General features: G+C 32.9%; 3 protein-coding genes across 4 annotated transcripts; 1 reads left to right on the forward strand and 2 right to left on the reverse strand.

The window, feature by feature from the left end:
* The first annotated feature begins 2730 nt into the window (after window positions 1-2730).
* On the forward strand, window positions 2731-9809 carry LOC114189879 (lysine-specific demethylase JMJ25). Of its 2 annotated transcripts, none has more exons than XM_028078600.1 (13): window positions 2731-3638; window positions 3729-3871; window positions 3957-4056; window positions 4423-4555; window positions 4685-4739; window positions 4849-5488; window positions 5621-5950; window positions 6264-6686; window positions 6796-6868; window positions 8248-8333; window positions 8782-8901; window positions 9053-9123; window positions 9457-9809. In XM_028078600.1, the coding sequence occupies exons 1-13, from the start codon at window positions 3006-3008 to the stop codon at window positions 9554-9556; spliced, it is 2907 nt and encodes a 968-aa protein (XP_027934401.1). In that variant the 5' UTR covers window positions 2731-3005; the 3' UTR covers window positions 9557-9809. The 2 variants fall into 2 exon arrangements, with proteins under 2 accessions (XP_027934401.1, XP_027934400.1); XM_028078599.1 differs by having other exon boundaries at window positions 2732-3638; window positions 3726-3871.
* Window positions 9810-9862: 53 nt separating this feature from the next.
* On the reverse strand, window positions 9863-11569 carry LOC114189880 (psbP domain-containing protein 7, chloroplastic). The gene is made up of 3 exons (XM_028078601.1): window positions 10920-11569; window positions 10612-10822; window positions 9863-10319 (listed from the first exon to the last, which is right to left on the reverse strand). Exons 1-3 carry the CDS (start codon window positions 11215-11217, stop codon window positions 10007-10009), a joined length of 822 nt encoding a protein of 273 aa, XP_027934402.1. The 5' UTR covers window positions 11218-11569; the 3' UTR covers window positions 9863-10006.
* A 3609-nt stretch (window positions 11570-15178) lies between these two features.
* Window positions 15179-19064, reverse strand: LOC114191748 (zinc finger protein GAI-ASSOCIATED FACTOR 1-like). The gene is made up of 3 exons (XM_028081123.1): window positions 18579-19064; window positions 16944-17340; window positions 15179-16365 (listed from the first exon to the last, which is right to left on the reverse strand). The coding sequence occupies exons 1-3, from the start codon at window positions 18796-18798 to the stop codon at window positions 15405-15407; spliced, it is 1578 nt and encodes a 525-aa protein (XP_027936924.1). The 5' UTR covers window positions 18799-19064; the 3' UTR covers window positions 15179-15404.
* Between the last annotated feature and the right edge of the window lie 3661 nt (window positions 19065-22725).

A 22725-nucleotide genomic window follows, 5' to 3' on the forward strand; every position in this document is an offset into this window, starting at 1 on the left:
AAACATAATTACATCATATAGAGGAGTAAAATATCACTTAAAGGAGTACAACATAAAGGATTCACAAAATCCATTAGAGTTTTTTAACCACTAACATTCATCATTTTGAAATGTTATTGAAAAGATATTTGATGTGCTGAAAAAATGATTTGCAATTATATCAAGCATAATTGAACCTCGTTACTCTTTTGATTCAATGACAAAAATAGTGTTGACACGTTGTATTATTCATAACTTCATACGAGGGGTAGACAACAATGACTCATTCCTTGATGAAGTAGATTAGGAGTTGATGAAACTAGTAGAAGATTCAAAAAATACTTAAGATTGTGAAGTTAACTATAGACATGAGTGTAACCTTAAGGATGTAATGGCAAATCAAATATGGCATGATTATGAAAACAATGAATGTGTTTGAAAAGTTTATTTGATTAATGGAAGTGTTTAGACATTTCTTATTTATAATTAAAAGTTGGGTTGGTTTCACACTTTTATATGATTTTTTTCTTTATATCATTGCATTATTATTTTTTTTCCATAGGACATCATGAATAGGGGGAAGGGTCTTGTCTTAAACTCATCTGACGACCTTTGTGAATTCACTAAATGGACGGAAGATATGAATCTTTGATTGTTGTCTGTTATGATAAACTTAGCTTGACTGGGTAAGAGAGTTGACGACAATTGGGTGTTCCAAGCTTACAACAACATTCTCGAAAATCTCCACAAATATGGTTTAGTCGGGTTAAATAAGAATAATATAAAAAAGTGCTTATGGATAAATGGCGTGAGGTCCATGACTTATTTAGTGGATTAAACGGATTTTCTTAGAATGATTCAACCAAACATTCTTAGAAGGATTCAACCAAGTATTTCGAAGTTGAAGACGGTGTTTGGAGTAACGCTAACAAAAGTCATGGACAATGTTTGTGAAATGTTTATTTGTTGGAATTAATTCCAGGCAAAGCCAACTGCTATGAAATGGAGGGTGACTTCAATCAAACATTATACCTTATTGGAGGAATTGTTGGGATTTGATCGCGCCATAGGGAACATATGTCGCACGACCCATAGAGCAAAGACAAGAGGTTCAGGTTCAAAGGCATATCATGAACATGGATCTAATTGACCAGATGGATTACATCCCAGACTTACCCCAATTTGATGAAGGCGCTCAACCAACACTACCATCACCTCTGCACGTGGATTCACATAACTCTGAGCTGACTCCATCATAGGTCTTAAAGGAAATCTCCAACCAATTTGCATCGCTCAAAACCCGATACGATGAATTCATGGAACACCTTAGGAGAACAAATCTTCACTTTGAGAAATTATTTAGTTGTGCTAAATGACAGTTGGCGCGATATTGAAAGAAAAGGTGGTGACAATTAAATAAAGAAATGATATTCTTCCTTGTACCTCGACATTACAATATGTGGAGAGTCACATATGTGAAATGTTAGTAGCAATGAATATACCAGATGATTTAGTGATAGAGCAATGTTACGACCTTCTCTCTGTAAACTTATTCTTTGTTAAATGGCTTATGGGAATGCCCTTCTTGAGTCGCTTGTCAAAGTCGTATAAGATGATGATAGAAGGTGGTGGCTCTAAGTGAAGGGATCATATCCCTTCCTTATTCGTGGATCAATTCTAGATTAAAATATGATCATTTTAATTGAAGATAAAATAATATTTACATATAATATCTCTTCAAATCAAATCAGCTCCAACCATGCGGGAATAAAAAATCATCTCGTTCTACAAATGATCACCTTTCCTCATTCTCGTATCGAGTGAAATGAAGACTTAAATCATCTCCTAATCTATCATCACCGGTAATCTCCTGAAGCGAACATTGTTCTCCCTCAAATCCTATTTTCAATCCAAAGAGTACCTCAGAAATTTGAAGATGGAGATCAACAAATTTAAAGATGAAGTTTTTGAAAATTTACGAATAATCCGAACTAATGTATTAAATTAGTTAAAATTAATATATTATTGTTATTATTTATTATTATTGTTTTATTATCATGCTGTCTTTCCTTAAATTGTGTTCATCTTAATTATTTTTGCTGAAACTGAAACTTGAAATTCATACCTGTCTTACACCATGGTTTTTTAACATAAAAAATTTCACATTTTTACTTACCCTACATATTTTCACTGATCCTCTGTTATCACGCAAATCATCGTTTTCTCTCAGTCGTAAATCATTAAACAACTCTGTCTCTTCGTATAAAATTATCCAAATGTTTATCAACAAAATAATACATATAAAAAGTTTTTAAAACTTAACAATAATAAATCTACTTAATATAATTTTTAATTAATTAACAGTATGAAAAAAAAAAAAATCTTTACACTCATAAAATTAACCTGATTATTTATAAAAGTTGTTACGGACACTTCTCATGGCAACGAACTTACCAATCTTGCACAACAAAATTTGTTGAACTATTAAAAATGGTAAGATTTTGAAAAGAAAAAAGAAAAAAGAAAAAAGAACAGAGAAATACATAAATAGAATAAGTTTTACATTATATTTTCCAAAATGATTTAAATTTTTATCCAATAATAAATAAATGATCATATATTATACAAAGGTTATAATGAATTGAGTCTTCCCTTCCAATATTCGAAAATTAATCTGTTTTAAAAAATCAAATAACTTAATTATAATTTTTTTTACCGTTCGAGTTGCAGGCGCACGAAGGGATCACCCTCTCTCAGGCCCTCCATCGTTTACTGAATGTATTATGTAAGCTTTTTCGATGCTTATCTCACAACGCAACTCTTTCTTTCTTTCTCTTTCTCTCTCTCCCAACTTTCCAATACTAACTGCCGCCCGCCGCCGCCGCCGCAACCTCAATCTCCGACCAATTCTACCGTTACGGCCCGTAACACCTTCAACTCACTCGCAATTCAATTCCTCTTTCGGATAGGGTTTGTTTTCGTCTCCTCGTGCTTCGCGCTACTGCTCAGTTAGGGTTCCTCTTTGAATGGATCACGCGCGATCGACCAACGGCGAGGACAATGCGGCGGGAATTCCGGACGACTTGCGGTGCAAGAGGTCTGACGGAAAGCAGTGGCGGTGCACGGCCATGTCGATGCCGGATAAGACGGTGTGCGAGAAACACTACATCCAGGCTAAGAAGCGCGCCGCGAATTCCGCAATGAGGGCCAACCTCAAGAAAGCCAAGAGGAAGTCGCAGTCGCTGAACGAGTCTGATGTTTATTTGGAGAGTAAGAGCGACGATTTCGACGTTCCTCTCTCCGCTATAAGCCTTTCGCAGAAGAAGCTCTCGAAGAACCAGTTTCGTTACACGCCCGAGCGTGACGGGCGAAGAGGCTCCTATGCGAGACACGCCCATGACGAGGTGGACATGGATGCGGATGCGGATGCGGATGTGGATGTGGATGTGGATGCGGATGCGGATGCGGATGCGGATGCGGATGTGGATGCGGATGTGGATGCGGATGCGGATGTGGATGTGGATGGGGATATGGACGCGGATGCAGATGCTGATGCTGATGTGGCGCTCTATGAAGAAGACAATTGGGTCTCTTATGATTCCCCACCGGACTCCTCGCGCAAGAGATCGCGAAGGAGCTTGGATGCTAATGCCACTACTGTGAGTTCATTTCGGGTTCTGTTTGGGTGGGTGATTTTGATGCAAGTGTAGTGTACTGTGCTGAATTTGGAAGGTTGTGTTGTGTAGCAGGAATATTCCGATGGAACCTCTGGTTCTTCTGAAGACACCGGCGGGCAGACTTGTCATCAGTGCCGGAGGAATGACCGAGATAGAGTTACTTGGTGCTTAAAATGTGACCGGAGGGGATACTGTGATAGCTGTATATCAGCATGGTGAGCATGGGATTTTAGTAATGATAAGAGATAATAACTCTTTCAGTTGGGTTGTTATTTTAAGTTATTGTTTGCTTGTTTTTAGGTACTCGGACATTTCGTTGGATGATATACAGAGGATATGTCCTGCTTGCCGCGGTATATGTAACTGCAAGACTTGCTTGCGGAGTGATAATTCTATCAAGGTCTTTTGTTTGTTACAAATTTAGATTAGATTCCTTTTGAATAAATTTCTCATTAACACTCATGAAAGAAGATCATTAGCTACTAAAACGAGATGAGCTTCTTCTGTTAGCTCAAATTTACTGATGCATTTTAACTTGGAGAAGTAAAATAAGATTACTTCTACGGAAGTTAAGTGCAAAAGTTTATTTTAGCTTATAAGAGAAGCTCCGTTCAATTTACCTACTTATTTCCTTCTCCTAAATGTGCTTATGGGGACTTTTACTATCCAAGTAGGACCTTAAAATTTGATGAGGCCTGCCTTTTGAAGTTTTAGCATGTGTAAATTTTTTCCCTGTTAGTGATTTTCTGGTTTTGATGGGATTAAGGTTCGGATACGCGAGATACCTGTTCTGGATAAGTTACAGTACCTCCATGTGTTGCTATCTTCGGTTCTTCCGGTGGTAAAGCAGATCCACCGTGAACAGTGTTTTGAAGTTGAACTTGAAAAGAAGTTGCGTGGTAAGGTCCATTTTAAGGCTTATTAGGTTTGTTTGCAGATTTGCACCATAAGTGGTGATTGGTTGTCTATGTTGTTTTTCTTTGTGTCGTGATGAGCATTTGATGATGTTATAAAATGTTTTTTCTCAGGTGCTGAAATAGATCTTCCGAGAATAAAATTCAACACGGATGAACAGATGTGTTGGTACTTTGTAACAAATTTTGTAGAACGGTTGATTTTAGTGGGTGCTGACGCATCAAGCACCTTTTCCTTATTAATAAGTCATTATTTATTTTGATTTGTTTTCTTGCAGCAATTTCTGTAGGATACCTATTACTGATTATCATCGACGTTGTCCAAATTGCTCATATGATTTGTGCCTTAATTGCTGTCGAGATCTTCGAGAAGCAACTGCAGATCACAATAAAGAACCTCAGACAGAGTTAGCTAAAACTTGTGATCAAAATATTTTAAGTAAATTTCCTCATTGGACATCCAATGACAATGGAAGTATTCCATGTCCTCCTAAGGAGTATGGTGGCTGCGGTCATTCTTCATTAAACTTAAGCCGAATTTTCAAGATGAATTGGGTAGCAAAGTTGGTGAAAAATGTAGAGGAAATGGTTAGTGGCTGCAGAATTAGTGATGCCGATGGTCCACCGGAAACTGGCCTGAATGGTCTCAGACTGTGCCAATGTTCTCATAGAGAAGCCAGTGATGATAATTATCTTTATTGTCCAGCATCTGACGATATAAAAAATGATGGGATTGGAAAATTTAGAAAGCACTGGAAAACTGGTGAGCCCATTATTGTTAAGAAAGTATTTGATGGGTCATCCATTTCAAGCTGGGATCCAATGGTCATATGGAGGGGGGTTCAAGAGACAACAGATGAAAAAGCAAAAGATGAAAACAGGATGGTTAAGGCCATAGATTGCTTAGATGGATCTGAGGTACACATATCTGTACCTCTTGTCTTTTCGGTTATTGAGATTGTATTGGTTTTATGTTGAACTGTGTTTTGGGTTTATCATTTATTTTAATCACTCTGCTATGTTTGTATTTTATTATTACTATATTGACAGATTGATATCGAGCTTGCTCAGTTCATGAAAGGATACTTCGAAGGGCGTGTTCATGAAAATGGTTGGCCACAGTTATTAAAATTGAAGGATTGGCCTTCACCTAGCGCATCTGAAGAATTTCTATTGTATCAAAGACCCGAGTTTATCAGCAAACTACCTTTACTTCAGTATATTCACTCCAAGTGGGGCCTTCTCAATGTTGCAGCTAAATTGCCTCATTACTCCTTGCAGAATGACGTAGGACCCAAGATATATATAGCTTATGGAATTAGCAATGAACTTGGAAGAGGTGATTCAGTGACAAATCTCCACTTCAATATTCGTGACATGGTATTGTACTTTATCCTCGACACATCTCTATAAAATTTGTTCTAATTTTAAGTGTATTGACAAAATCAATTTGATGCTTCATTATTGATTTATGTTTACTGACAATTTATAATTTGCAATTTGAACTCAAATGTCTAAACATGTGGATTGTTTACCTAAGCACTACTACATACTGTGCATTTGTGTTTAATAATTTGAAGTTCTCTTTCTCTCTATCTCTCTCCCTATCTCTTTGTTATAATGTCTAGAGTTAAATAATGGAATTTTTGATTTGTTTGAAGTAATAAATAATTAATTTACTGAGTTTCAACAGGTATACCTTTTGGTTCATACAAATGAAGTAAAGTTAAAGGACTGGCAGAGAACTAAAATTGAAATTATACAAAAGGCTAAAGCTGATGAGGAATCTGAAGCGAAAGAGTCACATGGAGATCCTCAAATATTTTCAAGGGGGAGTTCACTTGATTCATCACTTGGCACAAAAAGTAGTGGACTTGACATGGATTCAAACCAGAATAAGTCAATTATGGATCAAGAATTTGAAATTTATTCTAGTGCTGAAGGTAATATGGTCAATTGTAAGCTCCCGTCTACACAAAATGGAGATGTCTCTGAGAAAACACATCCTGGAGTTCTTTGGGATGTTTTTCGTCGGCAGGATGTACCAATATTGACTAAATATTTGAAAATACATTGGAAGGAATTGGGGAAGTCAGATGATGTGGGAAATGAATTTGTAAGTCTTTAAAAAAAAATCATTTTAAATTACATTGCTTTTCCTTTTTATTTGTTAAGTAACATGTTTCTGTTTTTTCTTATTTCTGATGGTACTCTCCGGATTCAAGGTTGCATGGCCTCTTTATGGTGGAACTATTTTTCTCGACAAACACCATAAAAGAAAGTTGAAGGAAGAATTTGGTAAGATCTTATGTTTTTCTTTGTTTTTCTCAAATATTAGGGTAGAATAGGATGATTTTTTGCTAAGAGTACACAAGACATATATACAAGATTGGAAAACTAATTTTATGAAATATAATATCAACACTTACCGTAATTACATCCTTATGATTCAGGGACATAATCAGATCCCTATGATTCACGAATATTTCAGTTATAAATTTTAACTATAATATTCTAAATATAGAATAATAAAATATGATTCCTGACCTGACATTTTTTAAAATTTTCAAGAGCTGTATAGAGAAGTGGTATAAATTAGTTTGGCACAATGGAATTACAGAGGGCCTTGCGTTGCTCTTGGGTGCTTCGTGTTGGTGTTACCCACTGAGTTGACAAAATCTTGTCGAGTTTCTTTTAATTATAGTAATGAGAGCGATGGAAATAGAATAAAATGATTCCCCTTTATTGGGAGTTTAAGATTTTTTTAAGAACTGGATATGAGGAGACCAATTCCCTATCATTCCCCTAGTGCCATATTTGGAAGTTTAAGGATGTTTTGTTGATGTGAGAGGGAGGAAGATATGGTCAGAAATCGTAATTTAATGTTTTAATTTAAGGAAATGAGTGAAGTTCTTGTCGTAGTTTGGTAGGTAAATGGAATAAGAAGGGTTAATCGTTTCCCCTCATAAATTTTCTTAACAGAGGTTGAAGTAAAGTTTTTGGAAAGATGTCTATAAAAAACGTTACCTATGAAGGGTTGTCTAGAAAGGCTGAGTGAAGTGTCTTGGTGGACAATCGCCAAGATTACTTTAAGAGGGTTGAGTCCCCAAATCAACTGTATAAGGCCGGAGGTAGGATCGGGTTGCATATACTATACTATGACGAGGTTGAAATCTTATTAAGTAGAGACCACACCTTAGTAGTACTTAATAAAGCTTTGCTTCTTTTTGGAATGAAGGGGAAGAGGGTAGTTAGAATTGCCTTTTCTTTAAAAACATGCAATTTACTATTTTACCCTATAAATTCAGTTACTTAAATTTAGTTAGTTTTGCTTGTTGAAATTTTACACAGGTTTTTTTTTTTTTCTACATTGCCTTGTATTTAAAAACATGCAATTTACTATTTTACCCTATAAATTCAGTAACTTAAATTTTGTTAGTTTTGCTTGTTGAAATTTTAAACAAATTTTTTTTTTCTGTATAAATTTACTGGTTTAAGAAAAGATAATGAACACTTCTATAAGGCTTAAATGTAGGTATGAACAATTTTCTCATGTATAACGTTTAAGTGTTTATTATTGGAAATTTACCGATGTGCTTCATTAAGGGTAATCAGAGAAATTTCTGAAAAAAAAAAATTATCTTCGTTTTAAATTTGATTATTATTTTCCGAAATAGGAGTGGAGCCTTGGTCATTTGAACAGAATTTGGGGGAAGCTATATTTGTTCCTGCTGGTTGCCCTTTCCAAGCAAGGAATGTTCAAGTGAGTTCATTTACATCATTATTTTATCTGATAAAGGTTATACCATTATTAATATAATCCTAGTTTTTATGACCATTTAATCTACTGAGTTACTGAGGTCTTGTTCTATGGCTGATAGTGCCATAACTCAAGTGATTTGAAATATATGGTAAATGATATTTGCTTCATTGTTTGGTTTCTATTTGGGCTAGTTTATTACAAAAAATTATGGCATTGGTTGATCCATGACTAAAATTGTTTTAATAAGCTGCTTGGATTATATTGCATTTTCTTTTTGAAGTGGAATGCTGATATATGTGAGTTGTAGCCTAAATTCATACAACCCAGATGTGACAGTTATCACTGAATATTAAATTTGATGAACTAAAGTGGATATTCTTGTGTTTAATGGAAACAAAATGAATTCTCACCGTTGAATATGTCTATGTGCGTTATCTCTATATTTTAGTCGAATGTTCAGCTGGGCCTTGATTTCTTATCTCCGGAAAGCCTGGGCGATGCTGTACGATTGACAGAGGAAATTCGATGTCTACCGAATGAACATGAATCAAAAGTTCAAGTATTGGAGGTGAGAAGAGGGAAAAGTTACATTTAAATTAGCTTTCCTCCTTAGTTCTCACTTGCTTATATCTCATTTTCTCCTTTTAAAATGCTTGATTTCATATACTGTTTTTATTGACGAGTTGGTGTTGGCATGTACTTCTTGGAAATTTATGCAGGTGGGGAAGATATCTCTCTATGCAGCAAGTTCTGCCATCAAAGAAGTTCAGAAACTTGTACTTGACCAAAAGTATGTAATTTTCGCACTTGTCTTTGTCAATTGCATTAATTCTCTCTCTCTCTCTCTCTCTCTCTCTCTCTCTCTCTCCCGTCGCTCGTCATTAAAAATGGAAAATAAGTTGATTTGCTTGACTGAGTTCTTAATCCTGTGGCTTTAAGTTTCCTTCTGCATGGAATTTGGAATTGATCAGTTGACCAGTTAGGTCCCCTCCAAGGTCAACCATAGATAGAAATATCGTGTTTCTTTTCTTATTAGTTGATCTATTGTGAAAATTAATTTTCCCAAAGTTAACATCTTATTGCTACCTAAAATAGTGAGACGTCTTACCTGTTGTTTTGCCAGACTTGGTGCCGAGATTGGATATGGAGACCCTAATTTGACTGCAATGGTTTCTGAGAATTATGAGAAGATGGTTAAGCGGAGGCAGATTACTTGTGCTTGACCTTCCACTTTCGGTTTGGTCAACGAGTTGTTGGGAAACGGGAGACTTATGTACATTAGTTGTATTTGAGCAATATTTGATGGGTTAGTAGTATGTTTCAATGTAGGTTTGAGCAAATACCTAGGTAATCATTTAAATGTGTATAATAGTTACAGTTAGAGAATCATCGTATAGTGACAAACTTCTGATCTGTATTTTATTTCAAAAAGTTGAAAAGAAACATGTAATGTATAAAGTTAAAACTTATTTGTCAGTCCTATTTGTTAAATTAAGAAATACTTGGGTTCTACTGCAGCAGACGCCCCACATATCACAAAATTTGTTTGGTTTTCTAGCCATGCAATTCAAAAACATGGTTTTGGAAACAAAGCATGTACAAGGTCGACCCAAGGGAAGCTTTTTGGTCTGGGCTTCTGCCCTTATTTCCTATTGAAGATTCTTTTTGAATCACTAAATTGTGAGGCTAAATGAATTAGCAATCCTATAGAAATCTGACTTCAATCCTGGCCACTCTGATTCGGGTGCTTGAGCATTTAAAGTAAAAAGCCTACCACCACGAGCGCAGCAGACTGAGACATTGTGTCGCCTAAACGAGGGGCTCTCAACTCTGAACTCCAGTTCGTAGTATTTGGCATTTCTGACAGAATCCTCCCTCAAACTTGATTTTATCAATGTGCCCTTCACCTCAGGGCGTTGCCCTGATCCTGTTATGCTTCGAACCACTGCTTCACCTACCTCATCGGGCCCTCCAAATGCTTCAATCCTAGTGAAAAGGTTAGTATGCAAGCTGTCAATCTTCCTTTTCTTAATAATCACTATACTTATGAAAAAGAGAACATCACATGAGACAGGTGATTCATGATTGGCAAACTATTGATAAAATTTCGTTTATTTTTTCAATGCCCTTGCACTGAAAGGAAAAAGTGAAAAGTTATCTTTTCCTTTTTCAATTAACATATAATTCTTATAGTCGGTCATCTGGTCGGTTCATAACTAATAAAGTGAAATTGAAGTGACATCTCTAAAATTTACTAGATTCTACTGCTCATACTCACGAGAAATCTGGTGCCACAGGTGAAACAATTACACTAACATTGAGTTCTCCAGTAGAACCCGGGGGACCAAATGCAACAACCGGTTCGTTGATGTTAGAACGCCGCCGTACATTCAGGGGAGGAGGATCCAATGATCGTTCCATCTCTCTTTTCTTAGCAGCTCGATACAGCACTGTCTGATCTCCCACCCAATTTGCTGGGTATATGAATTCTGATCATCCAAATACATAAAAACATGAGTTCCTTTTTTTTCTCTTCTGTTACACAACGGTTTGCTTTCAATATAATGAATCTTTAATTCACATTACCAAATCCTTCCTTTGTGTCAACGCAACGGCTGTAGCCACCAATCGGATAAAGCACGTCCAGCTTCAGATTGCGACCACTTTGTGGTGACAAACCAAGAAGAAAACTGGTGATACCTCCAAAGTTTGCACCCAAAGCCACAAGTGAAGCTGAGCCTGTGCCCACAAGAAGACGCCTCTGAAATTTGGTAGCCAGTGGTGCAAATTCCTCTGACGGAGATGGTCCTCCATTCACCCCGTCGTTACGATTGCCGGAACAACGTGGCATTAGAATTGGGTTCGCTTGCACTGCCAAACCCATGTGCTGCTATTCTAAGTCGCAGGGCAGTTGTCGTGCGATATCGATGCCAAATTTAATTTACACCGTATATTTTTGTCCCTACTACCTGGCCCCTACCCATTGTAACCTTTTCAATTTTGGGTTCCAATCACGAGAAGGGATGCAATCCAAGTCGAAGACAAAATAATGAAGTGGTGGATTCTGTTTGGTACTCCATGCTGCCATGCCAATGGCATACCTCTTATCTGCTTCATCAATCATGTGGTTCTCATTTCCCCCCCTTTTATTTCTTGCTTTCATTTGGAAAGATTTTTACACTATTTTATTTTACATACCACTTTTTCACAACATTATTAGAAACTTAATGAAGAAAAAAATTAATTTGAACTCATGGAAGAAAGTAATCTTATTTTCTAAAATATTTATGAAAAAAGTTATTGGCATGGAGTCATCACATTACTGTTTTCTTCAACTAGTATCTTTTTTATTCTCTTTTATGGTCCTTAGGGTTGTTTGCTGTGATTTCTGTTTTTTATTTTATTAACAATCTAAAGTTGGGAATGTTATTTTTTATTTTTGATTAATTTCAAAATTAATTAGTTGTTTAAGATTTTGTGCTAATATTAAGAAATATGTAATTTATATGCACTTAAAATAATTACCCATATTTATTATATTAGGACTTTGTATAATATTTTCAACTATTTTTTCATAATCATGAAACAATTTTCTGCACTATTTCATTAACAGATAACACTGATTATTCTTTATTTATGTACAATTACATATTAAATTTAATAATTTTCAACACTTACAAGAAAATTTTATAATAAAAAATTTATAAGTGTTATTATCATAAATTGTATATAATTATCCATATAAATTATTTAGACACATACTAATAATATGTTAATATGCAAATAATAGATTTTGATTGTTTTATAATATTTTGAATTGAGCACTTTCAATAAGTATATAGTTTATGTATAGTTTATTAAACTAAGTTGTGAACATAGTTTTTTATTATCTATAGTCAAAATACGGAGATACTAGTCAAAATTCGTAAATAATTATGATTGACCTATAGATTATTTATGACAAAAAAAATCATAAATAATTCTTTTCTAGCTAATAATTACCTACATATCTTACTTATAGATATATACCTACATATTTTACTTATAAACATTTATCTACTATCTTACCTACGAACATGTTTGTTACGAATTTTGCTTATGTATCAATACGTTATTAATTACGGATCAGGTCAGCGAGTAATCACCGTAAGTAATTAATTACATAATTTCATTCTAATTATAATTCTATTCTATGTAAGCCTATTGAACCAATACATTCTAACTATAATTCAATTCTATAATTTTATAATTTGATAATTCAATTCTATAATTTCATAATTTGATAATTAGTTTTATAATTTGGTGATTACAATTTTATGCTTGTAATTTTATAATATTATAACTTTTAATTTGTAATTTTGTAATTATATTTTTATGATTTTATAATTTTATAAACACGCTATTTAAATATTTTAGATTAAAAGAAGAAATTTTTTTGCAAATAATCTTGAAAATAATCCACTTACATAACCAACATAAGTCATGTTTTCTCCTAATATAGTTACTTTCCTATAATTTTTGGTTGCATGCATGTGACTTAGTCCAGAGATTTCGTTTTATTTTCAGGGTGTATGAAACGATCTTTGCTGAGACCTTGACTTAGGAAGACTTTATAGATAAAATACCATGTTTAGAGTTCCTTAACATTAGTTATTTCGTATTAGTTGATGCAACTTTGACTAAGGTAGATCTGGATATAATATTGACCATAAACAAAAAAGAAAAATACTAACTTCGAAAGTGCTTTAATCACTTCTTTCTTGTCATTCTCTTCAATCCAATAACAAGAGAGGTAGAGGAAGATGAACCTTATGTCAAAGCTTCATGCTTGCTTTTTTACCCTACGTCCACATACATGATCTTAATGCTTGCTTGGAGAGCACAAATTCTGTAGCGCTATACAAATAGCAGCGAAAGGTCGACAACACTTGTTTTTTCGTCCCTTTATAAGTTTATGAGTTTGATGTGAATGAAGTACATAAGGAGTTTGAATAAATAAAATTGAATTGAAATAAATGAAGAATGATGTTTGGGCAAATTTTAGATCGTATACTACTTATTTTGAATGTGTTTGAGAGTTGTATTTGTTAAATTGACTTTGGGCAAAACTAAAAATAAATTTATTTTGTTACATGACATTGTTTTCGATCTTATTTTCACTCAAGCGAAAGATTTTTCACTAAAACAAATATAGGACTACAACCCAACCCTTGATTTGTCCATATTTTCATTAAAAGAAGGAACTTTTGTTTAAGCGAGCAAATTTTCATTCAAATTATTTTTTTTTCTCTTACAGTCTCTTAAATGAATTGAATATAAATGTTTTTATAATTGAAAAATGAATATTAATTGTTATACATGATTGATTTGTGGTTTTGTTTAAACTAGTTATATTATATGATAATGTTTAGTTAGAATGATGAATTTGGGATTAGACATATGAGATTATGTGTGAATTATTATTTGAGTTGTGTATTAAGTATTGATATTACGTTGTAATGATGAATTTTCTTGATTCACTAATGCTTTAAGTTACATAGACTAAAATATCAAGTAATGAGTAGTTGAGTTGAGAGTTCTCATACAATGTGAAACGTGCGAAATTATGTCTTAATAAACTAATATTGAGATACATTATTTTTAGGTTCGCTTATGACTTTAGCCATAGTTTCCCTTGAACTTGACTTTCTAAATGACTAAATTCCAAGAATTCCATATCTCACGGGACTTATATATAGAAAACTCGAATTTTTAAACTGATCATATCCTAATAAAATAGATTAACCAAATAACAAACTTTCTAATATGGATCATATGTTAGTATTTGAGGAGATATATTTATAATAGATTGTTATGAATTTTAAAATTGTTTCTTTTTATATATATTTTTTAATGATAGAAATTTATTTCAATAACTTACCGTGTTGTTTGTATAATAACTTACTATGACTATACTATGTACTAGAATAAATATAAGGTATACAAGTGCATGAACAACAACCGAAAGACAATAAGATAATCTGAGACTTTATTTTGAAATTTCTTTTGTAAATAGTTGTATTTATGTATATTTTGTGTGTGTATATTTATGTTATATTTTGAAAGACGCTTTATGCAAACCTCTACTGGATTTATAATAGAGAAAATAGTTTTTTTAAGGTGTTACATAAATGTTTTCCAAAGACCTTATGTTCGTGTCATGGGATCCATAAATTTTAAAAGTTTTCTTTCTAAATCTTATTCGTCTTATCACTTCTTACTAAAGTTACACACACAGATATATTTCCAAAGTTAGTTGTTTCTCTTGATTTTATAATAAAAAGCTATCCACAAAATATAATTAAAAATTTTGTAGTTTTTTACATTAGAATCCAAATTAATAAATAATGTAATTCTATTTCGTACATAGTTGATAGAACTCTACTTATAATTTATATAAAAATATTTGTTAGCAACACTTTTTTTTCTCTCAAATAATCATTAAAAACTCCTTTTAGTAATAAAGTGTTCTATTTAAATGATGATAATAAATATAATAACTTTTTAGAATATACTAGTAGTAATATATTTATGTATATAATAAGTATATGAAATAATAAAGGTTTTAAGATCTCATCATAATTTTACAGTCCGCCCCTACTTCAGTCAAAATGAAGGGTACAGTCGAAATAAAACTTCTGTGTGTACCAAATGTTAATTTTCCCCCGCTCAGAGCCATGTAAGAAAAAAACAAATCACCTCCAAATAACAAACATGCATGTAAAATATACATTAAAAAAAACAACATTTTGTTCAGAAAAAAGAAAAAAAAAATCGTGGTGAGGGATGGAGAAAAACCTATAGAGTAAAGTAATATAAATGCTGTGATAAAAGAGAGATTAAAAAATGTATTATAGAAGTGTTTCAGAAATTGACATTATCCTTAATTTTAACATCGGAGCACAAATTTTATGCATGGTTCTACAATTAATGTTCCACTGGCTGCTCCTGATGGTAAGTAATCGATCACTGTCCACGATTCAATGCATCTTCCTCTTTAGAAAGACACATTTTTCAGTTTGTTGCACCCTTTCAAATGCTACTTGTTGCTGAAAATGATTCAAACCCTGCGTTCTTACTTGACCAGTTTCTCCAAACCTCATCCGCTGCACCGTTTTCTGCTTGCTGAGCACTACCATAGAAGTTTCCTTGCGCACCGCCGCCGCCGCCGCCACCTCCTATTCCCAAAAAGTCCAGAGTCATCACATCCTCACTTCCTTTACTTCCAGCGACGTTAATAGCAGCACTTGAACCTCCATTTGTTGCACCTCCACTACTGCTTCTGTTGCTTTGCTCTATGATCTTTGACAAAGCCTTGCTTTGGTCCAAGATAGCGTTGAACATGTCCACACCGTTCATTCCAACGCTCCCTCCACTCATCCCATTTCCGCCGAAACCGTTATACTGAGCGGAGATGTTAACGTTCGGATCCTGTTGGTGTTGCCCACTGTGCATGTACTGGTTCATGAAGGATTGTCCATTCGGCTGCTGCTGCTGCAGCACCCCAAACGACGGCGGTGCCATGTTTGTGCTAAAACTTTTCTCCGTCACCGTTGCTCCCATTTGCGCAGCTTTTTGCAGCAGCGCGGTGGCTGACATGTGTGGCGACCCTGCAGCCAGGTGGGGCCCGTTTTCCTCGAATATGTTCGAACTCAGTTGGAGAGACGGCGAAGAGGTTGACGAGAGGCTTCTGGAGAACACTGTTCCTGCCATGGCGGTGTTGTTGTTGAAGGGTTTTGGTGCAGGCATTGGCATTAGCTCGTGTGGGAGTGACAGTGGGTGCTTCTGTTCACCACGGTTGAACTCCGAGGTGCCACCGATTTGTTGTGGGTTGGGAACAACGTTGGTGTTGATCGGTAATGAAGAAACAAGGTTCGGAATCTGTTGACATTGCAGGTTTGAACCTATCTTTGGTATTTGTCCTTCGTTGGCTTTGTTGTTCTCTTCAGCTAGTGCGTCACAGAAAGCTCTGTGTGTAATGAAACTGTCTCTTCTGCAAAGAAAAAAACGAATATTCGAAGGATTCAGTATAATGCATGCGTAAGGAAAATTAAAAAGACAGGATTTTGACAAGCTGCATATAAATAATGCAAAGTAGGTACATAGTTGTTCATGAAAACCATGCATGGGTATTACTATTATTATTATTATTATCAAATAAAAAGTGCCTCAGCCTGGGAATCTTTGACAGTCAAATAAATTTTATATATTTACAGTGACTTTTTCTTGTTGACTATATATATATATATATATACAAAGACTTAGGTTCTGGTAGTTCTACACATCGTGCAAAAAATGTATATAAATGCTACTTGCTAATTATTATTGACCATTGATAAAGAAAAGGTTTAGAAAAACTAGAGACAAAACTTGAAAACAGATAAAAGCAACCTAACAAAGGTTTATTTACGAAAGAAATTGATTATTTAAGTGAACAAGGGTCCCCATGTAAAGGTACTGCATGAAACTTATGCACGGAAACCATGGTGAATTATATTGCGGAGTCAAATTTCAAACATACATATTCATGGTATGATAAAATAAAAAAGAAGAATATATAATATAATGAACCTTGAAAAAATGGTACCACAGTCACACTTGTATTCCCTTGTACCACAGATTTTTGAGTGGGCTTTCCAGTCAGACTGAACAGCGTATTTCTTTGAGCACTTATCACATTTCCACTTCTTCTCGCCGTGCTTTCTGCAGAAGTGCTTTTTGATGCCGGTGAGGTCACCCAGTGCTCTTGCAGGGTTGTGGTGGACACACGAAGGTTCTGGACAAACATAAACCCTCTTCCGAACCTCTGTGCTTGTTCTCTGCTTCAGCTTCCATGGCAGGTTGTGGCCTCGCCGGTGCAACTGCAGGTTTTGATCTCTTTGAAACCCTTTGTTGCAGATTTCACATATGAACCGGTTTGTTGCCATTAATGTGTTTGGTGATAATGCTATTACTTCAGCACTTGGATCTGCACACACGTCAGTTCCAAAATGGTAATTAAACTATGTACTACAAGTATATGCAGATATATTCATCTTATTAGTAGTAGCTTAATGTGCTGCAATTATATGTGCACTGATTATTAATATAATTCCAAGTTGTTTCAATGGATATATTTAATTAAAGGTGAAGAAAGTGACAAAAAACTAGGAAGTGATGAAGTATAATTTGTAATAATAATGGAGTTGAAGAAGAAGAATGCAACATCTCATTCTTGGTTCACACGAAGATGAGAAGAATGGAAAGAGAAAGATAGAATATATATTTTCCATATAATTTAAACTAAAGCAACAAAACTCCAAGATCTTAAACCTCTCTCTCTCCTTGTCTCTTCCACACCCTTTCATTCTTTTTTGACGCATCCAGATACAGACACAAGAAAACAAACACATAAGAATACTCACATTCACACACACACATACACACAGAGCAAGAGTTATTATTTCAGATATATATAAAAGCATGTATATATATATATATATATATATATATATATATATATATATATATATATATATATATATATGTATGGTCCTTTTATCTTGAAACTATTGTGAAACAAAAAAACAAAGGAAACAAGTAGTCAAGCAAAGTCAACAGTGAACAGCAATGATTGTAAAGCCCTTCAGGGCAATAATTGAGTGAGCTTCTTCGACTACTAATTACTCCTCAATAATTCTTCATTTGGGTTATCAAATTCTGGCTCAAAACATACCCAGATCCTTGTCACAGTTTCAAAGAAGGTGACTTCTAACAGATCAAGGCCTTATCTTAATTTCATGGTGCTTATCTCTTCATATATCTTAATTAAATGTGCTGTAGTTAATTAACCATGTCATCGTCCTGAAATTTAATGTACACCTTTTGTAGGATATCATTTTCTGAATTTCATTACACAAAAGCCCTTTTTTAGTAAAATATACAGATTTTTTTTCCTCATATATATACACCAGAACTCTTGTTACACAGCATGCGCAGGCCATAGATGACAATATTCATCTATGGCTGCAGCTTTAATTTGACCATCCATATTTTAAAAGCGAAAAAGAAATTGAAAACCAATTATTAGAAAGTGTTACTTAAACTAGTAAAGCTGAGAAAGCAAGAGGAGAAGGAGAAGAAAAGAAAGAATGATGAATATTGATGTAAGTGGGACTGAAAAAGAGTAAACTTTATTTGTGAGATGTGTGTTGAAAAAGTTCATACCTGGATTTCCTGGTAGGCTCCTTTTCTTCTTAACAGGTGGAGGAGGTTGTGAAATTGTGTTGGAAGCATTGGTGTTATTTGTTGTTGTTGTGGTTGAAGTAAGAGAATGTGGACTATGAAACTGAGGAAGCATCTCAGGTTGGTGTTTAACTGCTGCTGCATCTTCTCTGGTATTCTCTGTGGAGAAGCTCCCGCTATCACAACTTGTGATGTTTGACATTGAAGTTAGGCAAAGAAAAGGGAAGAAGAATCTATTGAAAATATTCCCTTACTTAATTTACAAACAAGTGTTGTTTGTTTCTTTCACTCAACTGAACTTGTTGCAGCAAGATGAATTTTGTTGAGAAAAACTAAGAAAAAAAGAGAGGAAATTGAGACAGAAAAGGTGGGATTTGTGCAACTAGAGGAAGACAAAAACCAGGAAACTCTCCTCCTTTTATGGTGTGGAGACGAGGGTGTTTGCTGCCACAACAATACAAGAAACCACGCTTTGGATTTGCATTGTAATAAAATATATTTATATATTATACTTCTTTTAGGCACTGTTGTTTCTAGCTATATATATATATGCCCCTACCCTTCCTTCATATTAATAAAAAGCCCTTCACTTCTTTTTTTTTTTTTTCTCGAATACGTAATTAGTTACTTAAAACATACTCATTTTATTTAATTAATTCAAAATAATATTGCTATACCATTTTATGCTCATTAAAAATAGTTTTACTATCGTTTCAGTTAATAATGTGTGTAAGTTTTTACTAAATATATTAGTTTTATACACAAAATTCATATTAAGAGGAAATTTCAAATGATATATTATTGGTGAAACTGGATTGACATCATTGTTGGGTCTTTCGAAAAAGGAGAAAATATAACAACCATAAAACATGAGTTTAATATATACATAAGAAATTGACATCACTCTTAACTAAAAATTTATAAGATAAGAGATTTATAGATCTTCAATATAATACTCAACTTTTTCATATTTATTTAATGTGGGACTTAAACTCATACTTAGATTCTCATTAATTTCCTAGTATAAATTTTTCCTCTTCCATATACATTTAGTTTAAAAACATATTAATACAAGAGACGGTATGAATATCGTGTTTTATAATCATGAGCATGATCTATAATTTGAATCTAATACATAAGAACAACGAAGGGAATATTATATATGCATAATAATTAAAAATAGGTTGTGATAACTAGTATATAACAATATTTTATACTACCACTTTTTACAAACCGTCATATATATAGATGTAGTAGAAATAATAAGAATAATGAGGTAAGTATGATATTTTTTCTTATAGCAATCTTAAAAATTGTATTAATTATAACTTTTATTGCGTATTGTTAATGTATTTTTTTTGTACTCATAATGCATAGTCGTTAAATTTGTAGTAATTACTTTTTAAAGTCGTATTCTACATAGTTTATTGCTCAGATAATGTTATCTTTTACATTATTAGGTTTATAAAAGTTAAATTAAATCTTTAGTATGTTAATTAGTTGTGGTAAAAAAAATACGACTTTAACTTATTTTGCCTATATTACCGAATCAAAGTGTTTTTTCTTTTTCAAATTCCACCAACTCTAGTGTATCAATGTCTTGTACCAATGAGTAGCGATGACATGGCAGTGACTATGAGTTTAATTATCCTCGTCCAATGTAAATTTATGTCCAATCTAAAAATATAAGTATTTATCTAAATACTTATTAAATAATCTTCTATAAAAAATATATATGATAAAGAATCTAATACAAAATAGTACATATTTAATTTTTTTAATATCGATTATTAATAAATAAATTATAATCACAAATTTTAATACATAATCTTAATAATTTTAAAAAAAGTATATATATATATATATATATATTATTCATATTTAAGTTTAAAAATTAAATATTACACATTCACATATTTATGTCCATTGATTTAAATATTTTCCGTTGGATTACGAACTTGAATAATCCTTCTATATACAATTTTATTTGAAAAATTGATTGTGAAAAGTGTATGAAAAGTTGTGCTAATAGGGTGAAGTAAACTTTATTCAGAATTGCTATAAGTAGATTGAAACGCACGTAGATTGATTCTCATACTTTAAATTTTTGTATTGTTGAAATAGTTAATTGTACTCTATAAACTGTATGGGAAAAAGAGAGAATATTTACAATATTCTTTATTAATAATAATAATAATAATAATAATAATAATAATTAAGAAGGGTATTGTGGGAATTACAGTTGTGGTAGTCTTTTAAAAGTTTAATTTATGTGACAATACTAGAAGACGAGGGCTTCAAGTTGGAAAGTTTGTCATTTTCTGAGGATATTTTAAAGTGAATAGTTTTTTCCCGAAAACACCCCTCTTCTTTAATGGAAATAACAGAAGTGGCACTATGAGTAAGACTCAGCCGCCTAGAGTTGGTAGTTACCGATTTAACCTTACCCCGTCACGGGTTGATTCTGATCGAATCATTCTCGAAAATGACCCCACAATAATACAAAAATTCTTCTGTTCACGTGTGTTCGGGGTAATTTCCGATGGTTCAGATTCCTCGGTAATTTTGAAATTAAAATTCAAATATTGGACTATTATGTAATTTCATCTATCTCCCAGCATGCTCACCAGTGGCGTGCATCAATTGGTCTTCCTATTCTTTTCTTTCTTTCTTTTATTTTTTTAATAAATAATAATAATTCATCTAAAACTAAATTAAAATTAAACGAATAAATATAATATTATTGTTCTGCTTTATGTTTACTTCTTTCATTTTAGTCACTGAAACTGAGAGAGGAATAAAACATTCCTCTGTTATTCCACTGTCATTAGCCTGATTTATTTAATAACAACAGTTAGAGATTTTTTTTCTTTCTAAATTTCAAGTTGGATTTTTGAATAAAAAGTGTAATATTATTGGTCTTAATATATGTATTTATTTAACATTATATTATTAGTTGTAATATTATTTGCTTGGCAAAAGTCAAGATCTTCATAAGTGATGCTATAAGATTGATCAATAATAGTCATCGTGTAAAACAACCTCATTCAATTTTTTAAGTACAGTGAATAGAATATCATTTTAATTGTGTATGAAAATTATTAAAAAATAATATTTATTACTCGAATAAGTTTGCATTTGAAAAAGATTAATTTCTGGCTACAAATTCAAAAATGGTTCAATTATTGAAGAAAAAAAAAAGCCCTAATCATAGTGATACGTTTTTAAATTGATCTTTCTTTTTGGGTTGTCAAATTGGAGCGTTTTTCTTTGAATATTTTAATCATCAAATAAATTGAATATCGTCAAATTGTCACTGTCACAATTTAAAAAAGCAAGAAGGGGAAGGAATATCTCGTTTTCACTTAACCTAAAAATAATAGTAATATTATTAACAATAATAATGTCGTCATTATTTTTTAATAATTCTTACACACATAGTTGCATATATATACTATCGGAGCTACATGAAATAGGCAAGAAAAGAATATTTACACATAAAATTCAACACTTTTACACTTTAGTTTATTTTTTCCGTCAATTTTTTATATCATTTTCAGGAGCAGTCTTATCTAAAGTGCAAAATGCATACATTATAACTGTGTATATCTGTAAACGTTTCAGATTATACAAACTCATTTAAATTATTATTGGTTCGTATATTATTATTATTATTATTGAAGTGATTTTGGAAGAAAATATTAATGATATAAAATATATAGTTATTAACTTTACCAATATTATTTTAAGGAATTTGAGATAAGATGAATAATGAATTATAATAATAAATAAATAATAATATATATGTTGGATCACGTAGGGCTTTTTGGTAGATGGTGAACAATATTGAAGCACTTATTGGCTCCTGCTTTTGTGTCTATCTTCACTTCTCAGTTTGAAAATGACAAATTTAAAATTTAATTAAAATTGAAAGAAAAAAATGCATATAATAGCGCTTTCGAATAACGAAAGAAAGTGACTATTCCATCTAACGTGCTGTCTTCCGTCCTTTACGTTCTTTTTTCAATGCCTCTCCTCTCAGTACATCATTATATATATGCTACCTTTTTTAAAAACAAAATACAGTTTTTAATTTACCAACAAGAAGTGTTTTACGTTAATTACATAT

This window comes from Vigna unguiculata, chromosome 7 (assembly GCF_004118075.2).
Source record: "Vigna unguiculata cultivar IT97K-499-35 chromosome 7, ASM411807v1, whole genome shotgun sequence".
Taxonomy (NCBI): domain Eukaryota; kingdom Viridiplantae; phylum Streptophyta; class Magnoliopsida; order Fabales; family Fabaceae; genus Vigna; species Vigna unguiculata.